The sequence below is a fragment of the Phascolarctos cinereus genome, unplaced genomic scaffold (genome assembly GCF_003287225.1).
Source record: "Phascolarctos cinereus isolate Bilbo 61053 unplaced genomic scaffold, phaCin_HiC Scaffold_4;HRSCAF=312, whole genome shotgun sequence".
NCBI classification, from domain to species: Eukaryota; Metazoa; Chordata; class Mammalia; order Diprotodontia; family Phascolarctidae; genus Phascolarctos; species Phascolarctos cinereus.
Window position 1 is genome coordinate 414,969,742 of NW_027555847.1, and position 26,496 is coordinate 414,996,237.

Sequence of the window (26,496 nt, forward strand, 5' to 3'; positions counted from 1 at the left end):
GTTCTTAAAGGACATTTTTCCATTGACCTTTAAAAGCATGCCTGATAAATATAGCCTTCTTCACTCTGGAAAATATTTTCTCTTAATCAACACTTAGCAAATTATTCTGATTCCATAACCTGTCAGTAAATAATTTTTTGAACTTGAACTCCCAATACGCATGCATTTGCTCATTTGTAATATCTACTAATGTACAAAGCCAGGGAGACCTTGTATACAATAGGTGCTAAATATATGTTTAGTGAATGAATGAATGAGAATAACTAGTATCAGTTCAGAGACCAGAGTTTAGTATGCCTGGGCTGAAGACTATATTCTGGCTAATGTTTTCAATAAAGGCTGTTATCAAATTCATGTCTTATACTTTTGTTTACCCTTGGGCCTAAAACAGATTTTTTTTTTAATAAGGCAGACCTCCCTTTTGATTAAAGTCATAGGAGAAAAGGGAAAAGAAAGTCAAATAGCAAAGACTTTTAAAGACAGTTAACAAGAAGAAATTTTAAGTTTAGTGATTAGAGTTGATTCAGAGCCTGCTGTGTTCATATACATATTATTATCTTCAATAGCTGCTTATAGGTCTAATTGGCATGAGAGTATGATGATTACTACCATAATATAGTGAAAAGAGTAGGAAATTTGGAGTTAGAAGACCTGACTAACTATGTGACCAAAGACAAGTTAGCTAAACTACTTCAGCCTCTGTTTCCCCATGTGTAAAATAGAATTAATAACTTATACTAATAAACCCTTAGGATTTCTCTCTTTTTTTTTTTTTAGGAAAGTGATTTGTACTATAATGTGCTATAAGAGTAAAACCTATAATTAGTGTCAGGGATTTAAATCCTGCATCTGATACTTAGTTCAGTAACTATGATCTGCTTGACTTCTGAGTCTCAGTGTCCTCATCTGTAAAAAGGGGATAATAACCTATCTCACAGAGTACTTGTGAGGCTCACTTGAGATAATGTATGTAAAGCACTTTGCATGTGGGTAGGAGTTACAGGAGCACAGTACTAGAAGTTTTTTCTAATGATTGACACCCAGAAGTGCAATGACTGCCTCAGGAGAATGTGAGCTTCCTGTTGCTTAAAAGCAAGGTTGTTGGGAAGAAAGAGCTTGTAAATCCTAAAAGCAGAAATTTGTCGAGGTTATTGCAGAGGGAACTAGATGGACCTTTGGAATCCTTTCCAAATCTGAAATTTTGTGAGTTTATGTTTTATGTTTTTATAATTGAAAAGACATCAGTACCAGAAAGAAAAGATGTAGGGGCACAGCTAGGTAGCTCAGTAGATAGAGCACTAGGCCTGGAGGAGGACCTGAGTTCAAATATGGACTCATACACTTGACACTTACTAGCTGTGTAACCCTGGGCAAGTCACTTAACCCTAATTGCCTTGCAGAGAGAGAGAGAGAGAAAGAGGGATTTCATTCAATTGAACCAAAAAAAAAATAGGTTACAGGTCTAAAACTGTTCCTCTGTAATTTCTGGTTTTCTTTCTTAGACCACTTAATTCTTTTTATCTCCATTGTACCTTAACAAAATGTTTTCTACAGACTAAGTACCCATTTCATTTTACATCGCCCCCTCTTGTTCTTGGCAAAACCAGGCAATTTAACCAAAAGCTGCAATTGTATGAGGTGAATAGGAGAGCAGAAAAGTGGAAAGGCAGTGTGACCTAGTGCATAGAGAACTAGATTTGAAAGTCGGGAAGCCCTGAGTTTGAATCCAGCCACAGATACTAGTTAAGTGACCCTTCACCTCCAGCAGCCTTAGCTTTCTTGAGAAGTATCATGTTGAGGAGAAGAATCTTGAATCTTGAGTCAGACAATCTGGATGAAAATCTTGGCTCTGCCTTTTACTACCTTGGGTGACCTCGCCTTGCAGGGCCCCAGTTTACTTGTCAGTAAAATGAGGAGGTTGGACCAGATTCTTGATAAGGTCCCTTTCAGCTGTATACTTGTGATCCATGTTAATGGCCTTATTTGGGCAAAGCAAGTCAATAACATAGTTTCCCTCTGTTTCAGCTTCTTTTTAGGAGAATTGGAAAAGTGCCTTGAAGATCCAGAAAAACTAGGATCCCTTTTTGTTAAGCATGTAAGCATCATGTTTCTGTTGATTTTCATTATTTCATTCAAGTGAAGTAAGTAATGCTTAATCATTTTAACAAATTAGTGACAAGCTCAAGTAGGGAATAAAAACACATTATATTGAAAATCATATTGAAATTAATAGTATAGGTTTAATGTATTGAGATTCACTTATTTAACACAAATATATGCAAAGCAAGTTAAATTTTATTTATGTTTACTATTTTTTGTAATCATTTTTAAATTAAATATAAATTTAAGTCACTGAGTTGTCATTACAGTTAACAAGCAGTTGTCCAAAATTATTTCTGTTGAAGGTCATTAGTTCACAAAGAACATGCCATAAGTTTCTCTAGGTATGCTGCAAAAATTTGGGCATTGTGTTATTTTAAACAAACAAAAATTATTAGATGGTTTTTAATAGAAATTTTACACAAATTTTTTTTGCTTTAAAATAACTATGGGGGGGGGGTTCCAAAAATTGCATCATGTTAAAACAAAGCTTTAAGAGATGCGTGTGTGTTGTATAGGCATTAGCAGTACTGTCCTCACTAGACGTTCATTGGGCAGTAACGCAACCCCAAGAAGAGGATGGTTCAGAAATTTTACTTAGTTAATGTGTGTAATATGGTAAGAACAGTATTCCCAAAGTAAACAAAACTTGCCTTTACATGTACACAATAACCCCAAAACATGTCAGACCTTGAACTAGCAGAGTTTTTTTTTTTGGTTTTTTTTTTAAGCTGCTTTTATTTTCATGGGAAACTACACATGTGTGAGTCTAACTCTCACATGGTGTTGCCAAATTAAACATTCAGTGTCCTACAGTGCCTCATGGCAAGAAATACTGTGCTATGAGGGGAAAAAAATTAAGAACCAGTATTGTAATTGTCTGCTCCCAGATAGGTCTTTAACTAGCTCAGATCAACACCCCATCTAAATCAGGATGAGTGTGTGAATCCAGTCAGATGTCTTATATTGATGTATCTGATTGTCTTCCAATACCAATAGGGCAAACGCCCTACTGATTAGTCATTATTTTCTTTGATTTAGCCTTCTTACCTCCATTACCACAAATGATTAAGTTGATTATCAGTTCTTTCACCTGATACCTCATAATATCTTTGGCCATTTCTGCTTATTAGATTCTGCGGAATTAAGTGGCTGGCTGAGGAAAATGAAATTTTGGTTACTTGGGACTTAAGTACATGGTTTCTGTTGTAAAACACTCTATTTTTTTGAGAGGAGTCTTATTAATTGAACAGAGAATATGTAGCTAATGGAAAATGGCAGGATTGAGCATTACACTGGATCTTTAGAAGAGCAACATGTGGAACGCATTAAAAAATAGGTTTGGCTGTTCACACATGTCATCTAGTTATATGATTTAACAATGGGAAAATGTTTTTGTTCCTGCCTTGGGGCTTATTTGCTTGTTCCCTGACTTATCTTCTCCACACTCTAGTTCTTAAGGATACTGAAATACGTTTTTCCAAAGTTCAGAAGTTGTGAGCTCTTTCTCAGAAGGCTAGGGGCACAGTTTTTTCCCCTGTATCATCGCAAGAAGAGACTCTTTCCTGGCCCCCAGTCCTACTGTGGCATCAACCAATTTAGCTAATCTTTCAGTGCCTCAGGGACTTCACATGTAGATCGGTACTCTGGTAATTCAGGAAGAAAATGAAATCCAGCATTTGAACCAAATGTGGAAAAAGGTGCTATTACAAAACATAGCATAATTAATCAGTAAACATTTATTAAGTGCCTACTATGTGCCACACATACTGTGCTAGCTGATTTGTATATCTGAAATATCTCCAGAGCTTTACCAATACAAAGTTTTGTTTTTAAAATATTCCTTTTTAAAATGTTAATATTCCTTCTAAAACTTTTGCCTTTTCAAGCTGACTTGTTTACTTTTCTTAAATTTAATTCACAGGAGAGACGGTTGCACATGTACATAGTTTATTGTCAAAATAAACCAAAGTCTGAGCACATTGTCTCAGAATACATTGATACATTTTTTGAGGTAAGTCACACAAAACAACAAAAGTATGGGCCTTTGGACATGTTTGTATTTCAAAACTCTAATTAGTGTTTTCCTCACAAGAGGTTTAGTTAAACCTCGGAAGACTAGGTTTCAGACCAAGTGATATGAATACCACACCTGATATTCCTATAACAGGAGAACCAAATGTCAATGTAAAGTGTGATGCTTGATTTCAGAATGCATAGTTAAAACTGGAGCCACAGCCGTCTTTGACTGAAGGCTTTTTAGCTTATCATGAACTCAAAATAGCATCGTTTCTGACTTTTAGCCCCATTCTGCAGTTCAAATAAAATTGGCTCACTTCCAGCAAAAAAGAAATCTGTTGCAAAAAAGTCAGCTAAGTAAACCCAAGTGAATCATTTGGAACAACAGCTTCAGAAAGTGTGAAGTATGAAACTTTGGAGATTCTGAGAAGTTAAAATTGTACTAGTTGAATTTAAAATGGCCCAGAAAGGAATTTATATGTGAGCAGAGAGCGGGTCTTCAGATCCTTGAAGATTAGATTTGTTGCCTGTTTTGAAGTTGACCTTTCTGATTGTAATGATTACTAAGGTAGGTAGTCCTTTTAAAACCATATTTAAGACTTGTGTGAACTGATGCTGAGTGAAGTGAGCAGAACCAGGAGAACATTGTACATAGTAACAGCAACGTTGTGCAATGATTATAGACTTAGCTCTTCTCAGCAATACGATGATCTAAGACAGTTCCAAAAACCTCATGATGGAAATGCTGTCCACATCCAGAAAAAAGAACTATGGAGTCTGAATGCAGATTGAAACATACTATTTTCACTTTTTTTTGTTTTCTCTTTATCTTGGTTTTTTCCCTTTGTACTGATTCTTCTTTCACAACATGACTAACATGGAAATATGTTCAACATGATTGAATATTTATAACCTATATCAAATTGCTTGCTGACTTGGAGAGGGGAGGGAGAAAAATTTGGAACTCAAAATCTTATAAAAATGAATGTTAAAAACTATCTTTACATATAATTGGAAAAAATAGAATACTATTATGGGGCCGGGGGGACATTTAAGTTAAAGCCCTTTTTGTTTTTTTAACCACAGGATTTAAAGCAACGACTGGGCCATAGATTGCAACTCACAGATCTGCTAATAAAACCAGTGCAAAGAATTATGAAATACCAACTGTTACTGAAGGTGAGATCACATGAGGTGTCCGTCTAAGGAAATCAAGGTTTAAAGAACTCACTTGGGAAGATAGTGGCCAACACTGGGAGAAGAAAATGTTTGGGGGATTTTTGTTTCCTTCTAAACTGAATGAGTAATAACTAGCATTTATGTAGCAATTTAACATTTACAAAGCACTTTACAGATGTTATCTCATTTGATTCTTATAACAACCCTGTGAATATAAGTGCCGTTTTTATCCCCATTTTATAGATGAAGCTACTAGGGTGGAGAGAAGTTAAGTGATTTGCCTAGGATCACACAGTTAAGTGAGACAGGATTTGAACCAGATTTCCCAGGATCCCAAATCAGCATTCTACCCACAGAGCCCATGGAAGGAAGTAGGGAGGAAAGAAGGAAATCTCAAATGAGACCACATGTTTTTATTTTCTTTGCAAAGTACCAGTTGCAAAAAGCATTTATTAAGCATTTACTCTATATACCAAGCACTTGGGATACAAAGAAAGTCAAAGACATGGTTGCTGCCCTCAAAGAGCTCACATTCTAATGAGGGAAACAAGATGCAAACAACTCTACTCATGCAAGAGCTTTTACAGTGTAAATGGAGGGTGTTGTACAATTGTAAGGTGTTATTCCACCTACTTTAAATGTATTTTTGTTTATCTTCTTGCTACTAGCTTTTAGAGTCTTTGACAGCTTCTAACTCCTGCCATTTCCTTTTGGTAAACTTTGAAAAATGTAAGAGTAATATTATATAGATTTATATAGCGAAAGAAGATGGCAAACATAGATTTTCTTCCCACTTCCTTATGATGTGGCATTTGGAACTTATCTGTAATGGTAGAAATAGCTGTCATGAGGAACACGTCGTCATTCTAAGCTAAAATAAGTACAGTTCTCTGTTGTTGTCTCTCATTTTAGTGCTTTTCAAGCACAGAAAGAGCAAACTTCATTTTAGGCATCTAGGTGACGCCATGCATAGAGCATTGGGCCTGGAGTCAGGAAGATCTGAGTTCAAATCAGGCCCCAGATACTTACTAGATGTGTGACCTTGGGCAAAACACTTAACCTCTGTTTGCCTCAGTTTCCTCAACTGTAAAATGGAGATAATAATAGCACCTACCTCTCAGGTTATCAAATGAGATAATATTTGTAAAAGGCTTAGAACAGGGCCAGGCACATAGTAGATGCTATGTAAATGTTAGCGATGATGATGATGGTGATGGTGATGGTATTTAATGAGAGATGCTGTAGCTCCAAATCCAAATAGCTTTCCATTTGCCTTACAGGATTTCCTCAAATATTCCAAAAAAGCTAGTCTGGACACAACAGAACTAGAGGTATGCCCTTTTTTCTCCTGAGTTTTTCTCCTAGGTTTGCTTACCAACACACAGATTACTTTATGGAGTATCCAGCAGTTTTTCAGTCACTAATTGAATTGTTGTAGTGCTACTTATCTCTTACACATTTAGGTAGAGGTAGGGGCGGGGCGGTAAATGGGGGAAAAGACTCTTGGGCTCTATTTTAATTGTTTATTTATTGTATATTTAATTATTAATTGTTGTATTACACTTTCTCAAAAAAAAAAATCAACCTTTGCTTTTCTCCCCCTCCCAACAGAGAGCTGTAGAAGTCATGTGTATAGTACCAAAGCGGTGCAACGACATGATGAATGTTGGTCGCCTGCAAGGATTTGATGTAATGCCAATATTTATCTAAGAACTCCATCTCTGATTTCTGTGACTTTCCTTTTGTCTTAGATTAGTGCCATATTCCCCAGCCTGAGCTTTTATTCCCAGTTTCTGTTCTTTAACCTTTCTTTTACACTTTTCTTTTCCTTTGACTTCTTTTCTACTCATTTGATATTGTCAGTGGGTCTGTAAGCATTTATGAAAGCCAAGAAAGTCAAAAGATAGCCTCTGCCTTGGAGCTCACAATCTGTTGTGGGACCCTTCTGTCCTCAAATTGGGCACATGTGAGTCTGGAGCCCTCTGCTGTTTCAGGGCTGTATTTTTAATCCCTGGTATTTAATGCTCAGTATCATGTGTACCATAAGTGGATTGTCTTCAGGCAGTTGTATTTCTAATTATCCAACCCATATGCTAACCTGCCCCTTTTGTGGTTAACAGCAGTTATACTTTAGGGCTGAGCTGTTGGACCCTTGATTCATCTTAAGTACCACAAATTTCTCTTCAAGGCAGTTTAGCCAATTAACTTGTTCTCAGCCCTGGAATTCTTAGAGAACTTGAACTGGTTTATTGTTGGTTGTTTTTTGCTTTTTAATTCTGTTCCTCCAAGTAAGGAGGTAGAGAAGTTCTTTCTTCTCTGGATTGGTGTTTATAATAAGTATTTATTTGCATTTCTCAAGAATTCTGTGTGTTAGAATTTTTTTTTAGTATAATATGAATTTCTGTTGTGGATAAAGGTTGTGATATATGTCAACACTACATGGATTTTGAGGACAATTCTTTTTGGAGCAGAAGCCACTTTAATATTGAGAATTATACTTTCTCAAAAAGATCTGTAGATTAATTTTTGTCACTAGTAGAGAAGAAACAGTGTTTTGGCTTGAGAAAGCCTAAGCAGAACTTGAAGAAATCTTAACTTGGTAATTTCTTGTTTCAGGGTAAAATCGTAGCCCAGGGTAAGCTGCTTCTACAGGACACATTCTTGGTCACAGACCAGGATGCAGGTCTTCTGCCTCGCTGCAAAGAGAGACGTGTTTTTCTCTTTGAGCAAATCGTTATTTTCAGTGAGCCACTTGACAAAAAAAAGGGTTTCTCCATGCCAGGATTCTTGTTTAAAAATAGCATCAAGGTAATGTGTGCTCGAATGTGTATCAGGGAGGGGGGAGATGTATGTGCATTTGTATCCATGGATGCTATTAAACCTACTTTGTACAATATAACCTATTTTTTTTTCTTTTTGGTGATATTTATACCCTAGCCCTTGAACTTTGATAACACATTTAAAGTACTTCATTTGCCAATGTAATGTAATTATTATATTATAATTATAATTATACATATAATTTAAACAACAGATTATACTCATAATTATATTTCAGTAACTTTGGTTTCATCTTTTCACTGCTTGTCTCAACTCTACTTATTGTCTGAACAAATGACTTATATACACAATCATTAGTCTGAAGTTTCCAGTCTTTTTTCCATCATAAGAATACCTAATTTTAGATTATATCTGTGTCCTCACCCTTTAAGTGTCATGTAAAAAACATGTTCATGTGACAATAAGGATTGCGGGGAGTAGTGTGTGCCTAGATAATAATAATAATAATAATAATAATAATAATAATAATAATAATAATATTATAACATTTATATAGCACTTACTGTGTGCCAGACATTGTGCTAAGCATTTTATAATTATTACCTCATTTGATGCTCATAACAACCCTGGGAGATAAGTGCTATTTTATTATCATCCCCATTTTACAGATGAGGAAACTGAGGCAAACTGAGGTTAAGTGATTTGTCCAGGGTCACATAACTAGTAAGTATCTGGGGCCAGATTAGAACTCAGGTGTTCTGCGTTCTATCCACCGTGCCACCTACCTGCTTTTGGACCACACATTTAGACTACTGCTAGATCCCTAATTAAAGTCTTTGTAACCCAGTAGAAATTATGAGGATTTCCCTTCTAGCACCTGAGGTCACTTCCGCTCTCTGAAGAAGCATCAGAGTTGGATTTTACAAAATGTATTCAAAGTTTTAAAAGAACACAACCATTTCAAAATTTCCCTTTCCTTTTGAGGGTGGAGAATGAAGTTCACAGAAAGCTTAACTATGACTGCTGGATCACCCAACAAGTTGTTTGTTTTATTGGCATTCCTATTCTTTGAATTTCATAGAATCACTGAATCCCAGAAGAGTAAAGAAGAGGTGAGGTGACATTACATAGAGGACAGTGTATTGGACTTAAAATCAAAAAGACCTGGGTTCAAATTCTTCTTCAGATAGTAGCTGTGTGATCCAGAGCAAGGCACTTAACGTTTCTTGACTTCAGTTTCTCATCTGTAAAATAGGAGCTTGGACTCAATGGCCTCCTGGGTCCTTTCCAGGTCTAAATATATGGTCCTATGAACTTAGAAATTTAGAAGTTACCTAGTCCAGCCCCCTGCCTGTTACATGAATATCCTCTTTGGCATCCCCAACAATCAGTGATTCAGCCTTAGCTTGAAAACTTCAGGAATTCAGTATTCTCTTTATGAGACAATATATTCTGTTTTGATAAAGCTATAATTATTAAGAGGTTCCTAGACTGAGCCAAAATAACCCTACCTAATACATCCCACCCATTCATCCTCATTTTGCCCAGTAGAGTCTCCAGTAGGGTCAATCAGAATAAATCTAATACTTCTACATAGCAGCCCTTCAAACGTATGAAGAAAACATTAATGTTACCCCCATGTCATTTCTAATTCAGGCTAAAAGTCCCTAGTTATTTCAACCAATTAACCTTTGGCATGCTATCAAGTCTCATCAGTATCTTCTCCCTCCTGTAGAAATATTCTAGTTTGTCAGAATCTCCTAAAATATGGCACCTAGGATTGAACATAGTAGCCTAGACATGATCTGATCAAAGTAGAGTACCATCATCTCCATCATTCTGGATGCTATACTTATATGCTCTAAATAACATTTCTATTGCATTTGCCTAAGCCACTAATTAAATCATATTTAAACCATGTGTTGCCTTCAGAGGGTCATTATGGCATAATGAACAGAAAGCCAGGCTTGGACTCAAGAAGACCTGGGTTCAAGTCCCACATCTTACCCATATTTGCTTCATTACCCTGGACAAGTGACTTAACCTCTCATTGCCCACTCTCACTGAGTCTGTAAGACTCAAGTTGAAAAAGAGTTGCTGACCTGTGTTAGTAAAAGAAATTCCCTCCACAGATGAAATTACTGATTCCCTCCCCCACCACCTGGGAAAACCCCACTCAGTGGCAATGACAAATAACCTTGGGAAGCTCAGGTCTGGAAGTATTAGATTGTGGCTCAACAAGAAAAGGGCTACTTCACATTTAACCTTTGCTTACAAGAATTAATTTGTAACAAATGGTTTTCTTACTTGTAGGTGAGTTGTCTTTGCTTGGAGGAAAATGTAGACAATGATCCTTGTAAATTTGCACTGACATCAAGAACAGGGGATGTCGTGGAGACCTTTGTTTTACATTCCTCCAGTCCAGGGGTCCGGCAAACATGGATCCATGAAATTAACCAAATTTTGGAAAACCAGCGCAACTTTTTAAATGGTAAAGCAATTAATGACACTCACTCCTTTAGAGACAGCTATACCTTCCCCTCCCTACCACCAACACACCTCATTTCCTTCTTTCTGGTGTCTAGTGTGAATTTTTCTATCCTGGCTCAGTTGGTCAGATACCTTAGGTGTAGAGAAACTGTCCATTGGGTTTCCATTTCTAGTAAAAAATACTGGTTGGTAAGTCTACAAACTTTGTGATAGTGCTATAATATAGAGAAGATTCCTTCTGTTGCTAGGTGCATGAACATTTAAAGGAAACTGGCCAAAATCCATGGTGGGGGTGGAGAACATTTACAGATTTGGAAATGGAGCTGGAGAGTTTTGCATTCCAACCACTAAACTGTGTTTCCAACCCACACCTCCACCCTCTGTTAAGAAACAAGAGCTAGTATTGTCATTCTTATGGAATGAGTTATTATGGAAGAATTACAAAACAACTAGAAAGAAAATGGGTCCAATGAAACATTAGTGTGTCTCTCCCTTTGGCTACTGCCTTCAGTGACCTAGAGTTACAACTAACTTCTCTTCCCTTGTAGCAGGCTACAATTGTCCTTTTTCCCAGGTCATCTTTGAAGAACATAGACAGCAGGCTTTTCTAAAATGTTTTGTCTTAAAGCCCACAGATTGGAAAGTAATTGATTGGAAGGACATTTTGTGCCTGTGTTCTGTGAATACACCCAAAACTAACAGGCTAAGTGTTCACTGTCATAATAGCACCACCTCCACACTTTGAATCTTATATGAAAGTGGGGTAAAATAATCGCTCAGCAAAATATAAAGGTCATTTAGCATCTTTGACTAAATAGTAATGTTGGCACTTGTAATAAGATTTGTGTTAACCCAAGTATCATATCCAGACTGCAGATCTCAGATCATTCTTTTCTTAAGTTCTTTTGCAGTTATGATTAGAAAAGTTCTTTATAACAGCCACATTTCAGGGGATCAGTGAAATGTCTTTAGAGTGCATTTTGTCTCCTTCAGGTGGAAATGAAAACAAATTCTGTAAATGTGCTTTTTGACCTTCCTATTCTCTCCTAGTGGTAACATCATATAGAAATACTTAGTGAGTAGCATTTAGGAGATCATAGGATTATAGCCCTGACGCTGGATGGGACCTCTGATGATATCCAGTGAGCCATGCCAATAAGGCATCTTGCTAGCAGGATAAAAACTAGTAGGATATTTTAAAAGCAGCATTATGCTCCAGATCCAGTCAGTCACACGATAGTCACTGCCCTGCCCAGGAAATGTCCTTTGTCATCACCTTTCTCTAAAGCAGCAATTCTCCTGGACTTTTTAGATTGATATTCTCTAGCCTCATGGAGTAGTGGCTGGAATGCTACACTTGGGAGTCAAGGAGGCCTCGGTTCAAATTCAGCCTCTGATATGTACTAGAAAAGCAAGTTACAGCCATCTCTCAGAGACATTTGTTGTTGTTCAGTTGTCAATTATGTCAGTTATGTCAATTTCTTCATGATCCTGTTTGGAGTTTTCCTGGCAAAGATACTTGAGTGGTTTGCCATTTCCTTCTCCTGTTCATTTTATAGATGAGGAAACTGAGGCAAACAGGATTAAATGACTTGTCCAGGATCACATAGCTATTAAGTGTCTGAGGCTGGATTTGAACTCAAAAGATGAGTCTGCCAACTCCAGGCCAGGTGCTCTTTCCACTGCACCACCTCACTGCCCCTCAGTTTACTATGATAACAAAGTCACCAGAGAATCCTTCTAAGTGTCTAGTGGGTCCTTCTTTTTACATGGATTATATATAACACATCATCCCAATTGCTTCAGTCAAATGTAACTTATTTCTCTGACCAGAGATGCAAAAGTGACATGCTGAACAACTCTGTACTTCTTTATTTAAGTTGGCATTTCTTGCACGTGGAATTCTAACCGTAACCCATGCGTACACGTGTTTTATTGGACAAGTAACCTTTTTCCTTTATGTAGGAAAATTTTACAACATAAGGATCTTTTGTTTTTCTACTTCATGTAGATAGGAGAATGGAAGGGAGTAAGCATTTCTATAGCATGTACTTTGTGCCAGGCATTGTGCTGAGCACTTTTACAAATATCACCTCATTTGATCCTCACAACAACCCTGGGAGGTAGGTGCTATTAATATCTCATCTTACAGTTGAGGAAACTAAGGCAAACAGAGGTGAAATGACTTGCCCAAATTCTACGTATGTGATCCTGGGCAAATCATTTAACTATTTGCCTCAGTTTCCTCATCTGTAAAATAAGGATAATAATAGCACTTACCTCCCAGGTTAGTTGTGAGGATCAAATGGGATAATAATCATAAAGTTCTTCTTGCAGTGCATGGCACATGGTAAGCACTATATAAATTTTAGCGGCTGTGATTTGTAGTAGTATTTTTTTTTTAGGCAGTTGGGGTTAAGTGACTTGCCCAGGGTCACACAGCTAGTAAGTGTCAAGTATTTGGTGTGAGGCTGGATTTGAACTCAGGTCCTCCTGACTTCAGGGCTGGTGCTCTATCCACTGCACCATCTAGCTGCCCCTTGGTAGTAATATTCTTCACACAGCTAGTCTGAGGCCAGATTTTTAACTTGGGTCTTCCCGACTCCAGGCCCAGTGCTGTATCCATTGTTCCACCAGCACTGACTTTTCAGTTTTTCATATATCTTTGTGATAAGGAGTTGCATGGTCCCATTCTCACCCTTCTTGTCTTTCTCTCCTGCTTCCACCAGCCTTGACTTCACCAATTGAGTACCAGAGGAACCACAGTGGTGGCAGCGGTGGCAGCAGCAGCCCTGGTCCCAGCAGCAGCAACCACAGCAGCGGCCCCGGCAGCTGCAGCGGAATCCCCAGCTCTAGCCGCAGCAGGCCGTCCCGGATCCCGCAGCCTGTCAGACACCACTCCCCAGTCCTGGTCTCCTCTGCAGCCTCAGCCCAGGCAGAGGCAGACAAGATGTCAGGTATGTCCATTCCCAATCCTTCCCTGCCATCTCACAGCAACACCTCCTTAGAAACTGGCCTCAGCCAGCCAAACAGGCATCCTCCCAGTGGAGAGCCAGAGGGTCCTGAGAGAGAAGCGGAGAAAATTCCCAAGATGAAAGTCATTGAGAGTCCCCGGAAGACACCTGGGAATGTTTCCAGCTCAACCCAGGATGGACCCCACAAGGAAACTCGAGGGAGCATAGAGGACAACCGTTCAAGGAGCAGCCTAGGGTCCTTGACGCTGGGGAAGCCAAGACCTGGAGCCATCTCCCCGCTGAACTCTCCCCTCTCCACGACTCTCCCTTCTCCTTTTGGCAAGGAGTTATTTCCACCCAGCAGCCCCCTTCAGAAGGGGGGCTCCTTTTGGAGCTCCATCCCAGCATCTCCCGCCAGCCGCCCCGGCTCCTTCACTTTTCCCGGGGACAGTGACTCCCTCCAGAGGCAGGTCCATCGCCACTCGTCACACAGCAAGGACACAGACCGCATGAGCACGTGCTCCTCGACCAGCGAGCAGTCAGTGCACTCCACCCAGAGTAATGGGGTAAGAGCGCGGAGCACTTCTGTCCTGCGAGCTCTTCTAAAACCTTCCCGTGTTACCATCACTCTCCTTCGTACTAACTTCTGGCTCTCCACTGCTGCCCTGCTCTGAAATAATCAACTGTCGCAGTACCTCCTGTGCCTTGACAAAGTAGACACATATGTAGCTTCTATGTATGTGTGAGTGTGTGTGTATACATAAACCCCAGACCTGAGCCATATGTATACAGACACAGGAATACAAAAGCCTTCTAACCATAGTTGTGATTCCTTTGCCTCTGCTGAAAATGTAAATCACTAGCTCTGATTTCTACTAACTGCTCTCCTTGCTCTCTTTTTGTCTTCCTAATAAGAGAAGGCAGTTAATTAACCTCCTGAATGTGCCGTCATTAAATCTTTTATTTCCAGCTAGCAGATTGTGTTGGGGAGGGTTGGTTTCACCTCTGCCTCCCTCCCTCACACTTTTTTTTTGAGAGGGAGGGGAATTATTTTACACTTGTTTCTTTATTTAAATGAGACCTGTACTTTTACACTTGCTACTCTGCTTGGTTTTGCTCCCTTCAGCCCTAATTGACTTTGCAGCATTTTTTTTTCATTCATCTGCTGAGAGAATTTTTAAAAAACAAAAACTCAAGAAAACTTCCAACTAACAACTCAAATAAACTGAAACAAAATGGGGGGGGGGAGTAGTAGAATTGCTGCCACAAAATAATCTAAGTGGAAATATTTTCTCCCCCCCAAGTTTCACTCCAGAAGAGAGAGAGAGAGAGAGAGAGAGAGAGAGAGAGAGAGAGAGAGAGAGAGAGAGAGAGAGAGAGAGAGAGAGAGAGAGAGAGAGAGAGACTGTTTGAGGGCATCTGGAGACTCAACATTTGCATATTTTTGGAGGGGGAGGGGGCAAAGCAGGATTATCAAGAGACTCTGGATGACATCCCCCTTCCCCACACCCCAAGGAAACAGCAACTACCACCAAGGGACCTATGACAGTTTTAGTGCCCACTGACCCACCCAGCCAATTGCCCAATGGGGGCGCCCCTTCCTTTGTGAGAGGAGCCTTGAAGTCCTTATTCACCCCTCACCTCAGTGTTGTGTTTGCAAGTCGGTCGGTGGGTTGATCAATTGGTTGGTTGGTTGATGGGGTGGGGGGTTTTTTCTTCATTTTTTGGGTTTCCTTACTATTCTGCCCAGCTCCTTTCCGGTTTCAGTGACTGTCACCTAGCCTATAACACTGTTCTAAAAGCATGCACTTGAAAAAACTATTTTAATGATTAGATGTTCTGATATCTTTTAAAATCTCTTATGTATGTTTCCTTTAAAAAAAAAAAGGGTATTTCTACCTGGGGGGGAAAATCACCCTTGCTTTGCATGTATTCTCTTTTCCTTCTGGTCTTCTGTTGAGGGTTCACTTAGATTAACTTGGTCTCATCTTTTTTTTTTCCTTTTAAAATTATCATTTAATTCAATTTTTAGATCGAACTGGTCAAAAGATTTAAGAAGCTGGTCCTTGGTGTTTATATTGCAGTGTAGTCTTAGTCTCTGTTAACAGAATCAAGTTTTTTTTTCAATTTTGAGAATAGCAAAAGTGAGATGAATTGTCCAGCCTTGCAAGGTGTGTGTAGGCTTGTATTAAAACTGGAATGCCTAGTCCTATTCTTAAACTACGTCCTTATAAAAGCGGACAGGGACCAGCACTTAGCCTCAGTCTAACTTTGACACTTTCTCATTATCTAAAAATAAAAATGTTAAAGAAGGATTTTCCACAGTACTACAGTGTAAATTTTAGAGGATGAAAGGGACAACTTCTGACCAAAAAGCACATCATTTTCTTCTTGGTGATAGGTTCTTACTAAGCTTGTTCAAAGTGATACCTACAATATTGCTTTTTCTTTTTAGGAATTTACATTCTAAGGTAAAGCAAATTACATGTCAAATATACCATATTAATAAAGAAACCACACAGGCTTTTATAGGTTAATGAGGTGTAGGGGTCAGGGTAAGAAGAACCTCCCATTAAGGGTTTGCCTGCTCCTATTTTCTGCATTTTCTCATTTGGTTATGCCAAGAGAAGGGGCAATTACCAAATAGTGATTTAGGGGAGGTAAGACTGCCTGTCGTACAGTGCAGACCTCGGGAAGGCCTCATTAATGAGGTGAGAGTTTGGGGAAAGTACCTAGAATTCCTCCACTAAACCTGGAAAACCTAAAACAACTAATTTCCTTCTAGTTTTGTAAGTACCGTATATCCTGGCATACGTCAACTTTTAAATGTTTTAGTCATTTAACCATTAAGGTTAAAAATAACTCTCTTCTCCTAAATCCTGAGTCCTTTCCACTTAACTTTCAGTGGATAGCCTGGGAGTCTGAGTAATCACTTCCCAATATGTAAGCAATAGGCCAGGAGAAATATGTCCAAAAACAGGAATAAAGCAAGAGTTACACTATAAAGTAAACCTGGTCCTATGTACTAGATCAGCTGTTATTTACATGCACGCCATATAATACATATATGGTATATATGTATATATACACACGTGCATATATTAATTTCTCCATACCTGTTGACATATACATGTATACATATATAACATACAAATATATACAGTTTTAATGTTTATAGGTATGTGTATATATAGATACACATATGAATATACATATGTGTTATGTGTTGTGTACACATGTGTATTTGTGTGTACGCATACCTATAAATACATAGCCTACAGTAGCTGATTTTTTTAATAACAGTGGTCAAACATGAAGAAATTGTTCCTTGAAATTCAGGGTTTTATACACCTGAAAGAACCTTAGCGAGTATCTAGTTCTGTGCCCTCTTTTTACAGATTAGGAAACAAAGGCGCAGACTGGTGAGACTACTTTCCGCATTTCACATGAACCAGCAAGCGCAAGAGCTGGAATTTGAACCCAGGTCTTCTCACGCCAGTGCTCTTCCAAATATTTTACCCCTTCGTTATACCACTGTTAACACACTTGCTTGAAAATTGGGTTTGAGCACTGTGAAATAAAAACAGAAGATGTAAATAAAATGCAAATCTCTTTAAAAGAAAAGAAAATCTAGTTTACTTTTACAGTTATAAAACCATTCTATGACTCCACTATGTGAGCACATAACTTACATATTTTTACTACAATTGAATTAGACTTGTTTTATTTTTGCCTAGAACATTCTTCTAAAGACATGTTTTAGAGCAAATCTCCAACACCTAAGTTAATTATAGTGGTTGAACACATTTAAATAGCAAGATGTAATGGAAAGAATTTTGAGCTGGAAGTCAGGAGACCTAGGTTCTAATCCAGGTTCTACCATTAAATTTGGGTAATTGTTAGCAAGTCACTAAACCTGTCTTGAACTCAGTTCCTCATCTCTAAAAGGAGATAGAATTAGCTATATCTCTATGATCTTTCCCAATTCTGACATTTTATCATTTACAAATATGTCTTTAATGGCAGACCAAAATTAGTTAAAAGTAAATGAATATTATAAGTAGGATGCCAAGGCCCCGTAATTTTCAGTAAAATTAAAATATATCTTTGCCATTTCTATTTGTCATTGATTAATCTCTACCAATACTCTTAGACAGTTGTACTCCATATTGTTAGTTGAATAGCATAAAAGTGGCCCCTAATGGCTATTTTCAGGGCCTCAGCACTTCTTAGACATACTTGGGAAACTTTTATAATACCCTAGGTGAGTTATGTTATGTTATGTTATCCACTTGAGGCTTTGAGGTAGGGATATCAGTCCCTCATTCAATTCTTCATTCATGCATTAGCTTTTTATTTTTTTTTAATAGAAAAGTTCAGATGAACGGTAGATGGAAAGGTCTTTTAAGTACTAAGAACATAGTGGTAGGGTAGATGACAAGACCCCAATGTCTTTAGGTTATTTAAGTAGATAAGATGATAATCATGCATTAGCTTTTAAAACACATTAGAGTAGGAAGGAGATGGGGAGATTTAAAATAGTTTCAGAGTAGAGAAACTTAATGGATCTATGAGAGAGTGAGCTTATCTCAGACTCAAGTCTGGTAATGCAAAACCAAAATTCCTAAAACACCATGTTTGAATTCAGAGGGAGAAATGATACTAGCTCATGCATTTTTGGAATGTTGTTATTAGTGAATTTCCAACAGATTCAAATGAACTGTTTTAAAGATGATCTTCTTTAAAAATCCAGTGCCTGGAGAATAGTCCTTGTTCCTGAAACCACAAAATCTTCTACCCAGAGGATCACTGGTAGGATGTCAGAAGCAGAGAAAGTTGACTTCTGTGAATAAGGAATTTCTACATTATTCAGCAGTTATTGAAGGGGGTTGACTCCCCATGATGGTAGTATATGATTATATGGCAGTGATGGAAGGTGAAAGAAGCATCTGTCAAGGTGTATTTTAAGAGCCACTAGTTTCTGCTTCTTCCTCCCTCCTGTACCTCTACTAATAATAACAACTAACTTTTATATACTACTTTAAGGTTTACAAAGCACATCACGTACAACTTTCCATTTACTCTCACAGCAATCTGAGAAGTGAATATTATGTGTATTATTTTGTAGATAAGGAAACTGAGTCTGAGAAAGGTTAAGTGACTTCCCCGTGGTCACACAGCTAGGAAATATTACAAGCAGGATTGAATCAAGGTCTGTCTTGACTCCAAGCCTAGGACTCTTGCCACTCAGACTAGAAGTGCATTTGCACAGCAAGGAGGCAGAAAAATGATGGACATTTTCTACTCCCTTCTTCCACTCAGCAGCTTATACCCGTTCCACTGTAGAATCTGGGCCAGAAGGACCAGTGGTCATGTAGCACAAGCTCATACATACCATTTCAATGAGAACATTAGGGACATTATGATGACAGCTGTTTGGCAAACATCCAGCTACTATGGCTGAAGAATGAAGGTGGTTTTATTCCTTGGGTATCCATTCTCCAGGACCTAATTTTTACAAAGTTATATGTGATATGTCCCTGTCAAAAACATACTGCCCTTTTTCTCCTACCATGGGCCTTCTTTTTTTTTTTTAAGAGAGAAAAATGGGGAAGAGGGACATCATGGGGGAAGGATTCACCACAATGTTTTCAGTCTGTATGTGGTGAATGAATAAGATAAGCTATTCTGTATTGGCTGCCAGCACATATACCAGCTCTGCCATGCTGCATGATACACATCTACTGCCAGTGTATACATAGGACCTTGGAGCTCTGGGAGCATATTAGGTAGACCACAAACCCTACTGCAGCTTTGCATGAAAGCAAAATGGTAGGCAGTTGGATTTCCAGATGTTGCATATTCTAGTTTGCCAAGAAATAGACAGAGAAAAATATTTTGAAATGTATTGGTGGCATATCAAGAAATTAAGTCATTTAATCCCCATAATGTACCTACTTGGAACTGATTTTAGATTTAGATACCTCCATTATACCTAACCCATGAGACAAGTGGAATATCAACCTTCGTCACTTTTTTTAAAGAAATCAAATCATCATTTTAAAAAATACACATATATAAACACACACACACACACACACAGTCACAGTCACAGTCACAGTCATATTTGTACTACTAGAGTTCCTCAAAATCATGTTGTTCTTAGCTTTCCAACATCAGTCTCCAGAAGAACGATGCTCTGTCAGGGAACAAAAGGAAGATAAGCCCGTGGCATCAATAAACCTTTCAGAATGAATAAAAGACTAGTAATGGAACCAGGTTTTTTAAGGCCTTTTAAACACCATTCTAGAGCCATATGGATTTGTTGTTGTTCTTGTTACTGTTGTTGAAAAAAGATGACTGAGATGAGCTAAAGGAGGTCTGAAGGAAAAGCCAAGACTACTGTTTCTCTGTATATCTTGTGTGTAACTCTAGGTCACGTAACCATGGTACAGATTAACAACTGGTTTCATCATTGTCAGCATTACATTTTGTCCCCTCTCCTTTCATAGAGTGAAAGTAGCAGCAGTAGCAATATCTCCACCATGCTGGTGACACACGATTACACGGCAGTGAAGGAGGATGAGATCAATGTCTATCAAGGAGAGGTCGTGCAAATTCTAGCCAGCAATCAACAGAACATGTTTTTGGTGTTCCGAGCCGCCACTGACCAATGTCCCGCAGCAGAGGGCTGGATTCCCGGCTATGTCCTGGGGCATACCAGTGCAGTCATCATAGAGAACCCTGATGGCACTATGAAGTGAGCATCTCTGGTTTCATGAAAGGAGTGGGAGGGTGGCAAAAAGGGTGGGGGAGTGAAAGAAAAGTAGGGACACATGAGGCCAGTGAGATTAACAAATTACAATTAGGAATCACATTTGAAGTAAGAATTACATTTGAAGAAAAGACTGGGGGCGTATTAGTGCAAGATTAAATTCTAATTGTGATATGTAATCCAGATAATAGCATACAGTATCTGCAAAGGTGATAATGGTAATTTGTATTTATAGCACTTTCAGATTGATGAAGTGCCTCCCTCAGAACAACTCTATGGAGTCAGGAATGCAAATATTATCATGTTCATTTTATACATCAGGAAATTGAGGCTCAGACAAGTTAAATGACCTCTCTATGATCACACAGTTAATAAGTATCACATCCCAGTTTTAAACTTGATTTTCATAACTCCAGGATCAGTGCATTTGTCCCTGAAACTCATCTGTCTGCTAGGAAATAGTTATTTCCTATTAGTTTCTTAGTAGTTATATTCACCAGTGAATAGATTTTTCAGATCACCAAAAAAAAGGTATAGTCTTCCTTCATTCAGCAAGCATTGATTAAGTCTCTACTATACTATACTAGGGGCTAGGATGCAGAGATTAAAAGCAAAATAGTCTGACGTCGTCTTTGGGAAAAACAGCATGATGCAGATAAGTAAAACAAAACGCAAAGTAATGTCTTGTGGGAAGAGGATCAGAATAGTCCTTTTGCTGCTGGGAGGTCGTATTTGAGCTGAGACTTGAAGGCACCTGGGGATTCTGGAAGGCAGACACAGGTGAGGAGAGAGTGCATCCCACGCATGAGCAACGGCTCAGAGACAGGAGAGAATGTATCACATATGGGGAACAGCAAACAGTTTTTATTTAATCCTAGAGGAAATTTACTCTACGCAGTGTCTCTAAAACTGTTAATGTGTGTTCCAGGGTTACGTAACTAATCATTCTGAGGGGGTGGTATTTAATGTGTGACTGCAGTAAGGAAATTGGTTCAACAGTTTATCCTTGAAAATCAGCCTCCTTGGTCAATCTCAATAATTAAAAAATTGGAAACTTATGTTGTAGTAAACATAATTTTTAGCAAAATGGAGCTTGGTTCCTAGCTTCATAACAGCAATGATGAAACCTCTTTTTCTCCTGAATTTCTCTGAGACATATTCCATTGTTGTAGAAAGTTGGCCAAATGGAATCCCCTGCTTGGTCCCATAAAATCCAAGCATAAATGGGTCTTTAAAAATGAAAAGGCAACCAGCTTCTAATAGGATAAATAAATAGATTTTAAAACCAAACAGTCTCTGTAGTGTTTGTTACAATTATATTGCTAACTAAATGCAGTCATGTTTCCGTGCAATTCGGATTACTAACTGCCACCCAGGAGTATCTCAGCATAATTATGTGCCTTTAGGGTATGGGAAGAGCTCTCAAGTCACTAAGTTTTGCCATTTAAGAAAAAGAAGAGCTTGATCAGAGGTCTGTTCTCCCACAACATTTCTAGGTTTCTACGAGCTGTTTTATGTTTTTAGTTTTCTCAAACTCTGTTCATATTCAAGGATCCCATCATTGTTGTTTTTTTTCTTAATTTTCTCAAGGGGAAAATAATTCCTTTCATAGGCCTTTTTATATCTCAGTTTTTAAGATGTCAACTTCTATTGCATACATTTTTTGAATATAAGAGATTGATGATGTTGAATTCTTGTGATTTTGTTGTTATTATATTAAAGCAGAGGAAACTTTATTTAGCTGAGTGTTTTTTGCTTAGCTCTTCATACCCAACAGCTTAATATTTTTCTTCTACAATAGTTTCTGTCAGTCAAATGAATTTTCTTCCAAAGATTCTTTGTAGAACATTTTTAAAAGGGAACAATATTTAACATAACATTTTATTTTCCTCTAGGAAGTCAACATCTTGGCACACAGCACTCCGTTTAAGGAAAAAATCTGAGAAAAAAGATAAAGACGGCAAAAGGGAAGGCAAATTAGAAAATGGTTACCGCAAATCACGAGAAGGACTTACTAACAAAGTTTCTGTGAAGGTCAGTGAAAGTGTCTTCTGAAAGTGCTGAGTGTTCTTCCAAATGCATACACCACCAAGATTAGCCATGCACCAAGCAAAGGAGGCCAAGAATATGCAGTTGCTAAATTAAATGCATTTGTGGTAACTGTGCCCTGTTCTACTTTTGTACTGGATGCCATTATATCAGAGAGCTACAACCTATGCCATAATTTCTATCCTCTTCCTTTACTCCTCCTTATCACTCTTTCCATAATTTCCACTCCCTTCCTTCTCCCTCCACCTTTTTTCTTTTTCTCCTTTGTATGCCTTACGCTTTGCCAGTGGTGTTTCTTAAGCCCATCTATGGCATTATATACATGAAATACTGCTGGGCTCATGGTGGGACAAAAACAAAAGTAACAAAAAGAAAGCCCCAGAATATATGAAAGAGATAGAGAAGAGGAACTAGAAAAGCACCTAGGGTCAGGTGTACTCCTCTGTACACCCAGAGACCAAGTAGGAAGGCTTTCCTTCTTCCAGCTTGGGGTAAGTTACTTTTCTGTTAAAATGTAAATATTCCCCTAAAGGGTTAATCTTTTTTATAAACTACTTTAATCCATTATAATTGGATTCCTTCAAACTTCGGATCCATGGGAAATGGGAGTTTTCATTAGATGGGAAAAAGAGAATGCCTCACTTAGCTCCTGTTTGTGAAAAATATCCACAGTACTTTGATACAAAGATAAATATAACATAGGTTGTCCCAAGGTACCCAAAGATTTGAAAAATTTGAATTAATGTAATAGTTTATTTTGGGGCTGAAGGTGGGGGGGAGGGTAAGAGAGCGTTCCTTTTTCTTAGTTAAATTTTATTTTTTCCATTAAGCATTTATTTTCTTTCTCTTTATCTCCCCCCCTCCAAAAAAATCAAAACCACTGTTATGAATATGTTAAATATAGTAACCCCTGTCACTATATGCATAGTCAAGGAAAACAAATTCCTACATTACCCATGTCTAAAAGAACTGAAAACTAAGGGGATGCCAATCAGTTGGGGAGTAGGTGAACAAATTATAGTGTATGAGTATAGTGGAATATTGTTTTGTCATAAGAAATTATGAAAAGGACAATTTCAGAGAAGACTTGTTTGAATTGATGCAGGGTGGAATGAGTAGACCAAGAAGAACTATAACAATATTATGAAAAAGAAGCCCTTTACATTAAAGAAAAAGCAAAGCATATTAAGTTTAAGCATCACTTTTATGCTTTAAAGACAAAGCATACAGTCATTGCAGCATAAAGCTTCCACGTTGTGTTCAAAAATAGTTAAAAACACTTTGCATCATTTTTATTTCTAGGTCAAATTACTACTTTTTATATCTTTAGAAAATAATTCTAGTATAGGAACTGAAACCAACTGTCCTTAAAATAATCCATCCTTTGGATTATAATTGTTTTATTTTGTTTTCTGTTTCAGCTTCTTAATCCCAACTACATTTATGATGGTAAGTAGCATTTTTGGTTTCTAGGATTCATAGTAATTGGTTGGAAGAGAATTTTTAACCCATTAAAGCATCCTAAAGGGATATTTTTTTTTCGAATTTAGGGCTTGCATGGCTATTTAAACTAAATACGCTCATTCTTTTGTTTGGGGGGAGGGGGAATAATGAGGACTAGGTAGTTCACTGGTGATTAATTCGTTCATTCTCCTTTTCAGTTCCCCCAGAATTTATAATACCATTGAGTGAGGTAACATGTGAGACAGGAGAGACCATTGTTCTTAGATGTAGAGTTTGTGGTCGCCCCAAAGCTTCCATAATTTGGAAAGGCCCTGAACACAACACATTGAACAGTAATGGACACTACAGCATCTCATACAGGTATGCCAATTCTTAATCTTATGTTAGCTTCACTTACTAAGGTAATAGTGTGATAGAATACAAATAAGAAACAAAGTTTAACACCTGTGTTCACTGCATTTACCTGAATATAGGAAGAACCTATGCATTTGTTCTGGAAGGCTACTAGTGTGAGAGCTTTCTTCATCAAAGTAAATGGCTTAGTATAGAAGTCCCAACTGGGGGAGGGGAACCTATGGCCTCGAAGCCACATGGGGCCCTCCAGGTTTTCAAGTGCAGCCCTTTGACTGAATCTAAACTTCACAGAACAAGTCTGAGAAGTTGAGTCACTTGCCCATGATCATGTGGCTAATAAGTGTCCCCGACAGGATTTGAGGCCACTCTTCCTGACCTGGAGGCAGGCTCTCCATCCATTACAGCTCACTGCCTCTCCATTAGGACGGTGCATGTGTGTGTGTTATGTGTGCACACATGGACATACAAGAAGGATAAGGATCTAACAGGGTTTCCAGTGTCTGCTTCATGACAAGAAATTCTAATATGGGATTAATATGTTTGGCAGTGATTTAGGAGAGGCCACTCTGAAAATAATTGGTGTGACCACAGAAGATGATGGTATCTATACATGTATAGCTGTGAATGACATGGGTTCAGTATCATCGTCAGCCAGTCTGAGAGTTCTAGGTAAGTTACACAATTGTTGGCTAAAACTGCCTCTGAAGCTCTTTTAGGACTTTCAGAATGAAGGTTGGGTAGGTAGGACAAAGTGAGTATGTGTGCCATTCAGGCTTTCACTGTACAAGCAGGGCTAGCCTATATCACAAATGTGGGTAGTCGCTTGTATGGTATAATTAAAGAGGCACCATAATATCCTGTTTGTTTGGAAAATATCTTATGTAATAGTTTACCATAGCCTGCAAATTCACATCATGAAGTCATGAAAGGTCTAGAAGAATGTTAGGCAATCTTTCAAAGGTTATATTCAAAGTAGCTACTCCTGTTCTTTTAAAATCTTAGGGATGGTGGGCCTAAGTTGCGTGGCAGCAGGTGGCAACTGTCCTAAGTGGTAGGGAGGTGGTTATGGAGATGGTGACATGCTTAGAGAGCACCAAGATTCTAGATTATTGATCTTTGGGTTAGAACAACAAAGGCAGAGGTATTATCTCTGTAAGGCCACTGTTAAAATATGTACTGCTAACCCAGTTCTCTTTATATTATTCAAGTTCAACAAGCATTTATTAAGTCTACAAAGAAAAATAGATAAATGAACAAAACAAAAGCATGTATTTAGCACTTAACTGTGTATGAGCCAAGCACTGCTAAGTGCTAGGAATACAAATGCAAAAGTAAGATAGTCTCGGCCCTCAAAGTGCTTACTTTCTAAATAAGATGTATTCCTGTCCTCAAAAAATGTATTAACATATTAGTTTTTCGAGTTACCTAATGAACTGTGGATCAATAGATATAAGATATTTTTTGGTTTCAGTATCAGAATGGGCTCTGAAACTTGCAGTGAAAAACCCTAAATAAAGTCCATAGTTAGTCCTAGGAAGATGGAGTCCCTTGGAGCAGAAAGAAACACTGAGCTAAAAGAGCATGTATTATATGGTTTGCGTAGTACCTATCGTACATTTATTCTATTTTGTCTTATACTTTGTCTTATACCTTAAGCTATTAAAACTTTAAGCTACTTGAGCTTATAACCTGCCCTAAGACTTCTGGGACACCTTGTATATGAAACTGAAAGCTCTTATTTAATATATCTGGCCTGCTTTAGGGCTGAGGGAGCCAACTGTTTCCAGGAGAAGCAGCATTCCTAACAGCCTGTAAGTGGCACAGATGGCAGCTTCCAACAAAATCTAATATAAAATGGCAAGTCTGGGGATGTTAACAGTCCACAACCCTCAGTTATGACTCTGTGAACGGTTCTTCTGCGTACACTCAACCTAAAGAAATGGAATGGCTCTGAGTGCCTTTCACCTATATAATTTAAACTCAGTAAATCTAAGCAATGCAGAAAAATGGTTTTAGGATTATAAAATCAGATGGAAGGATTAACTTCAACCAGAGACCAAAGGAATTAAGAGGTTTTTTTAAAAGGAACTGCAGAGACATTCTGTAGGTATTTTAGTGTATCAGAAGCTTATGATAGCTAAGGGACTTCTGAAGGATTTGAACATCTTCACACTGCAGGTCTTCATGGGGAAAAATTATAGAGAGGCAAGCACACACACACACACACACACACACACACACACACACACACATATATATATATATATATATATATATATATATATAGCAGAGCTACCTAGCTGGGTAAACCTCGAGCTGCTAAAAGTAGGT

At 38.1% G+C, this 26,496-nt stretch overlaps 1 protein-coding gene and 1 non-coding gene across 6 annotated transcripts in view; one reads left to right on the forward strand and one right to left on the reverse strand.

The window, feature by feature from the left end:
* The window catches only part of TRIO (trio Rho guanine nucleotide exchange factor), a 501,384-nt gene that overhangs the window by 467,714 nt on the left and 7,174 nt on the right, over positions 1–26,496 (forward strand). For 4 of the 5 annotated variants that reach the window (XM_021008648.2, XM_021008649.2, XM_021008651.2 and 1 more), the window contains 13 exons: positions 2,026–2,095; positions 4,025–4,114; positions 5,206–5,298; positions 6,579–6,629; positions 6,910–6,987; positions 7,915–8,106; positions 10,393–10,570; positions 13,299–14,089; positions 20,036–20,283; positions 22,194–22,332; positions 23,769–23,796; positions 24,009–24,171; positions 24,713–24,834. In XM_021008648.2, the coding sequence (XP_020864307.1) occupies positions 2,026–2,095; positions 4,025–4,114; positions 5,206–5,298; positions 6,579–6,629; positions 6,910–6,987; positions 7,915–8,106; positions 10,393–10,570; positions 13,299–14,089; positions 20,036–20,283; positions 22,194–22,332; positions 23,769–23,796; positions 24,009–24,171; positions 24,713–24,834 (2,243 nt within the window). Of the gene's footprint in view, positions 1–2,025; positions 2,096–4,024; positions 4,115–5,205; positions 5,299–6,578; positions 6,630–6,909; positions 6,988–7,914; positions 8,107–10,392; positions 10,571–13,298; positions 14,090–20,035; positions 20,284–22,193; positions 22,333–23,768; positions 23,797–24,008; positions 24,172–24,712; positions 24,835–26,496 lie in introns of those variants that run through there. The other variant, XM_021008653.2, reaches the window with a different exon arrangement.
* Positions 2,559–2,684, reverse strand: LOC144457340 (U4atac minor spliceosomal RNA). Its single transcript, XR_013486653.1, has one exon. It is a non-coding gene; the product is annotated as a U4atac minor spliceosomal RNA (small nuclear RNA).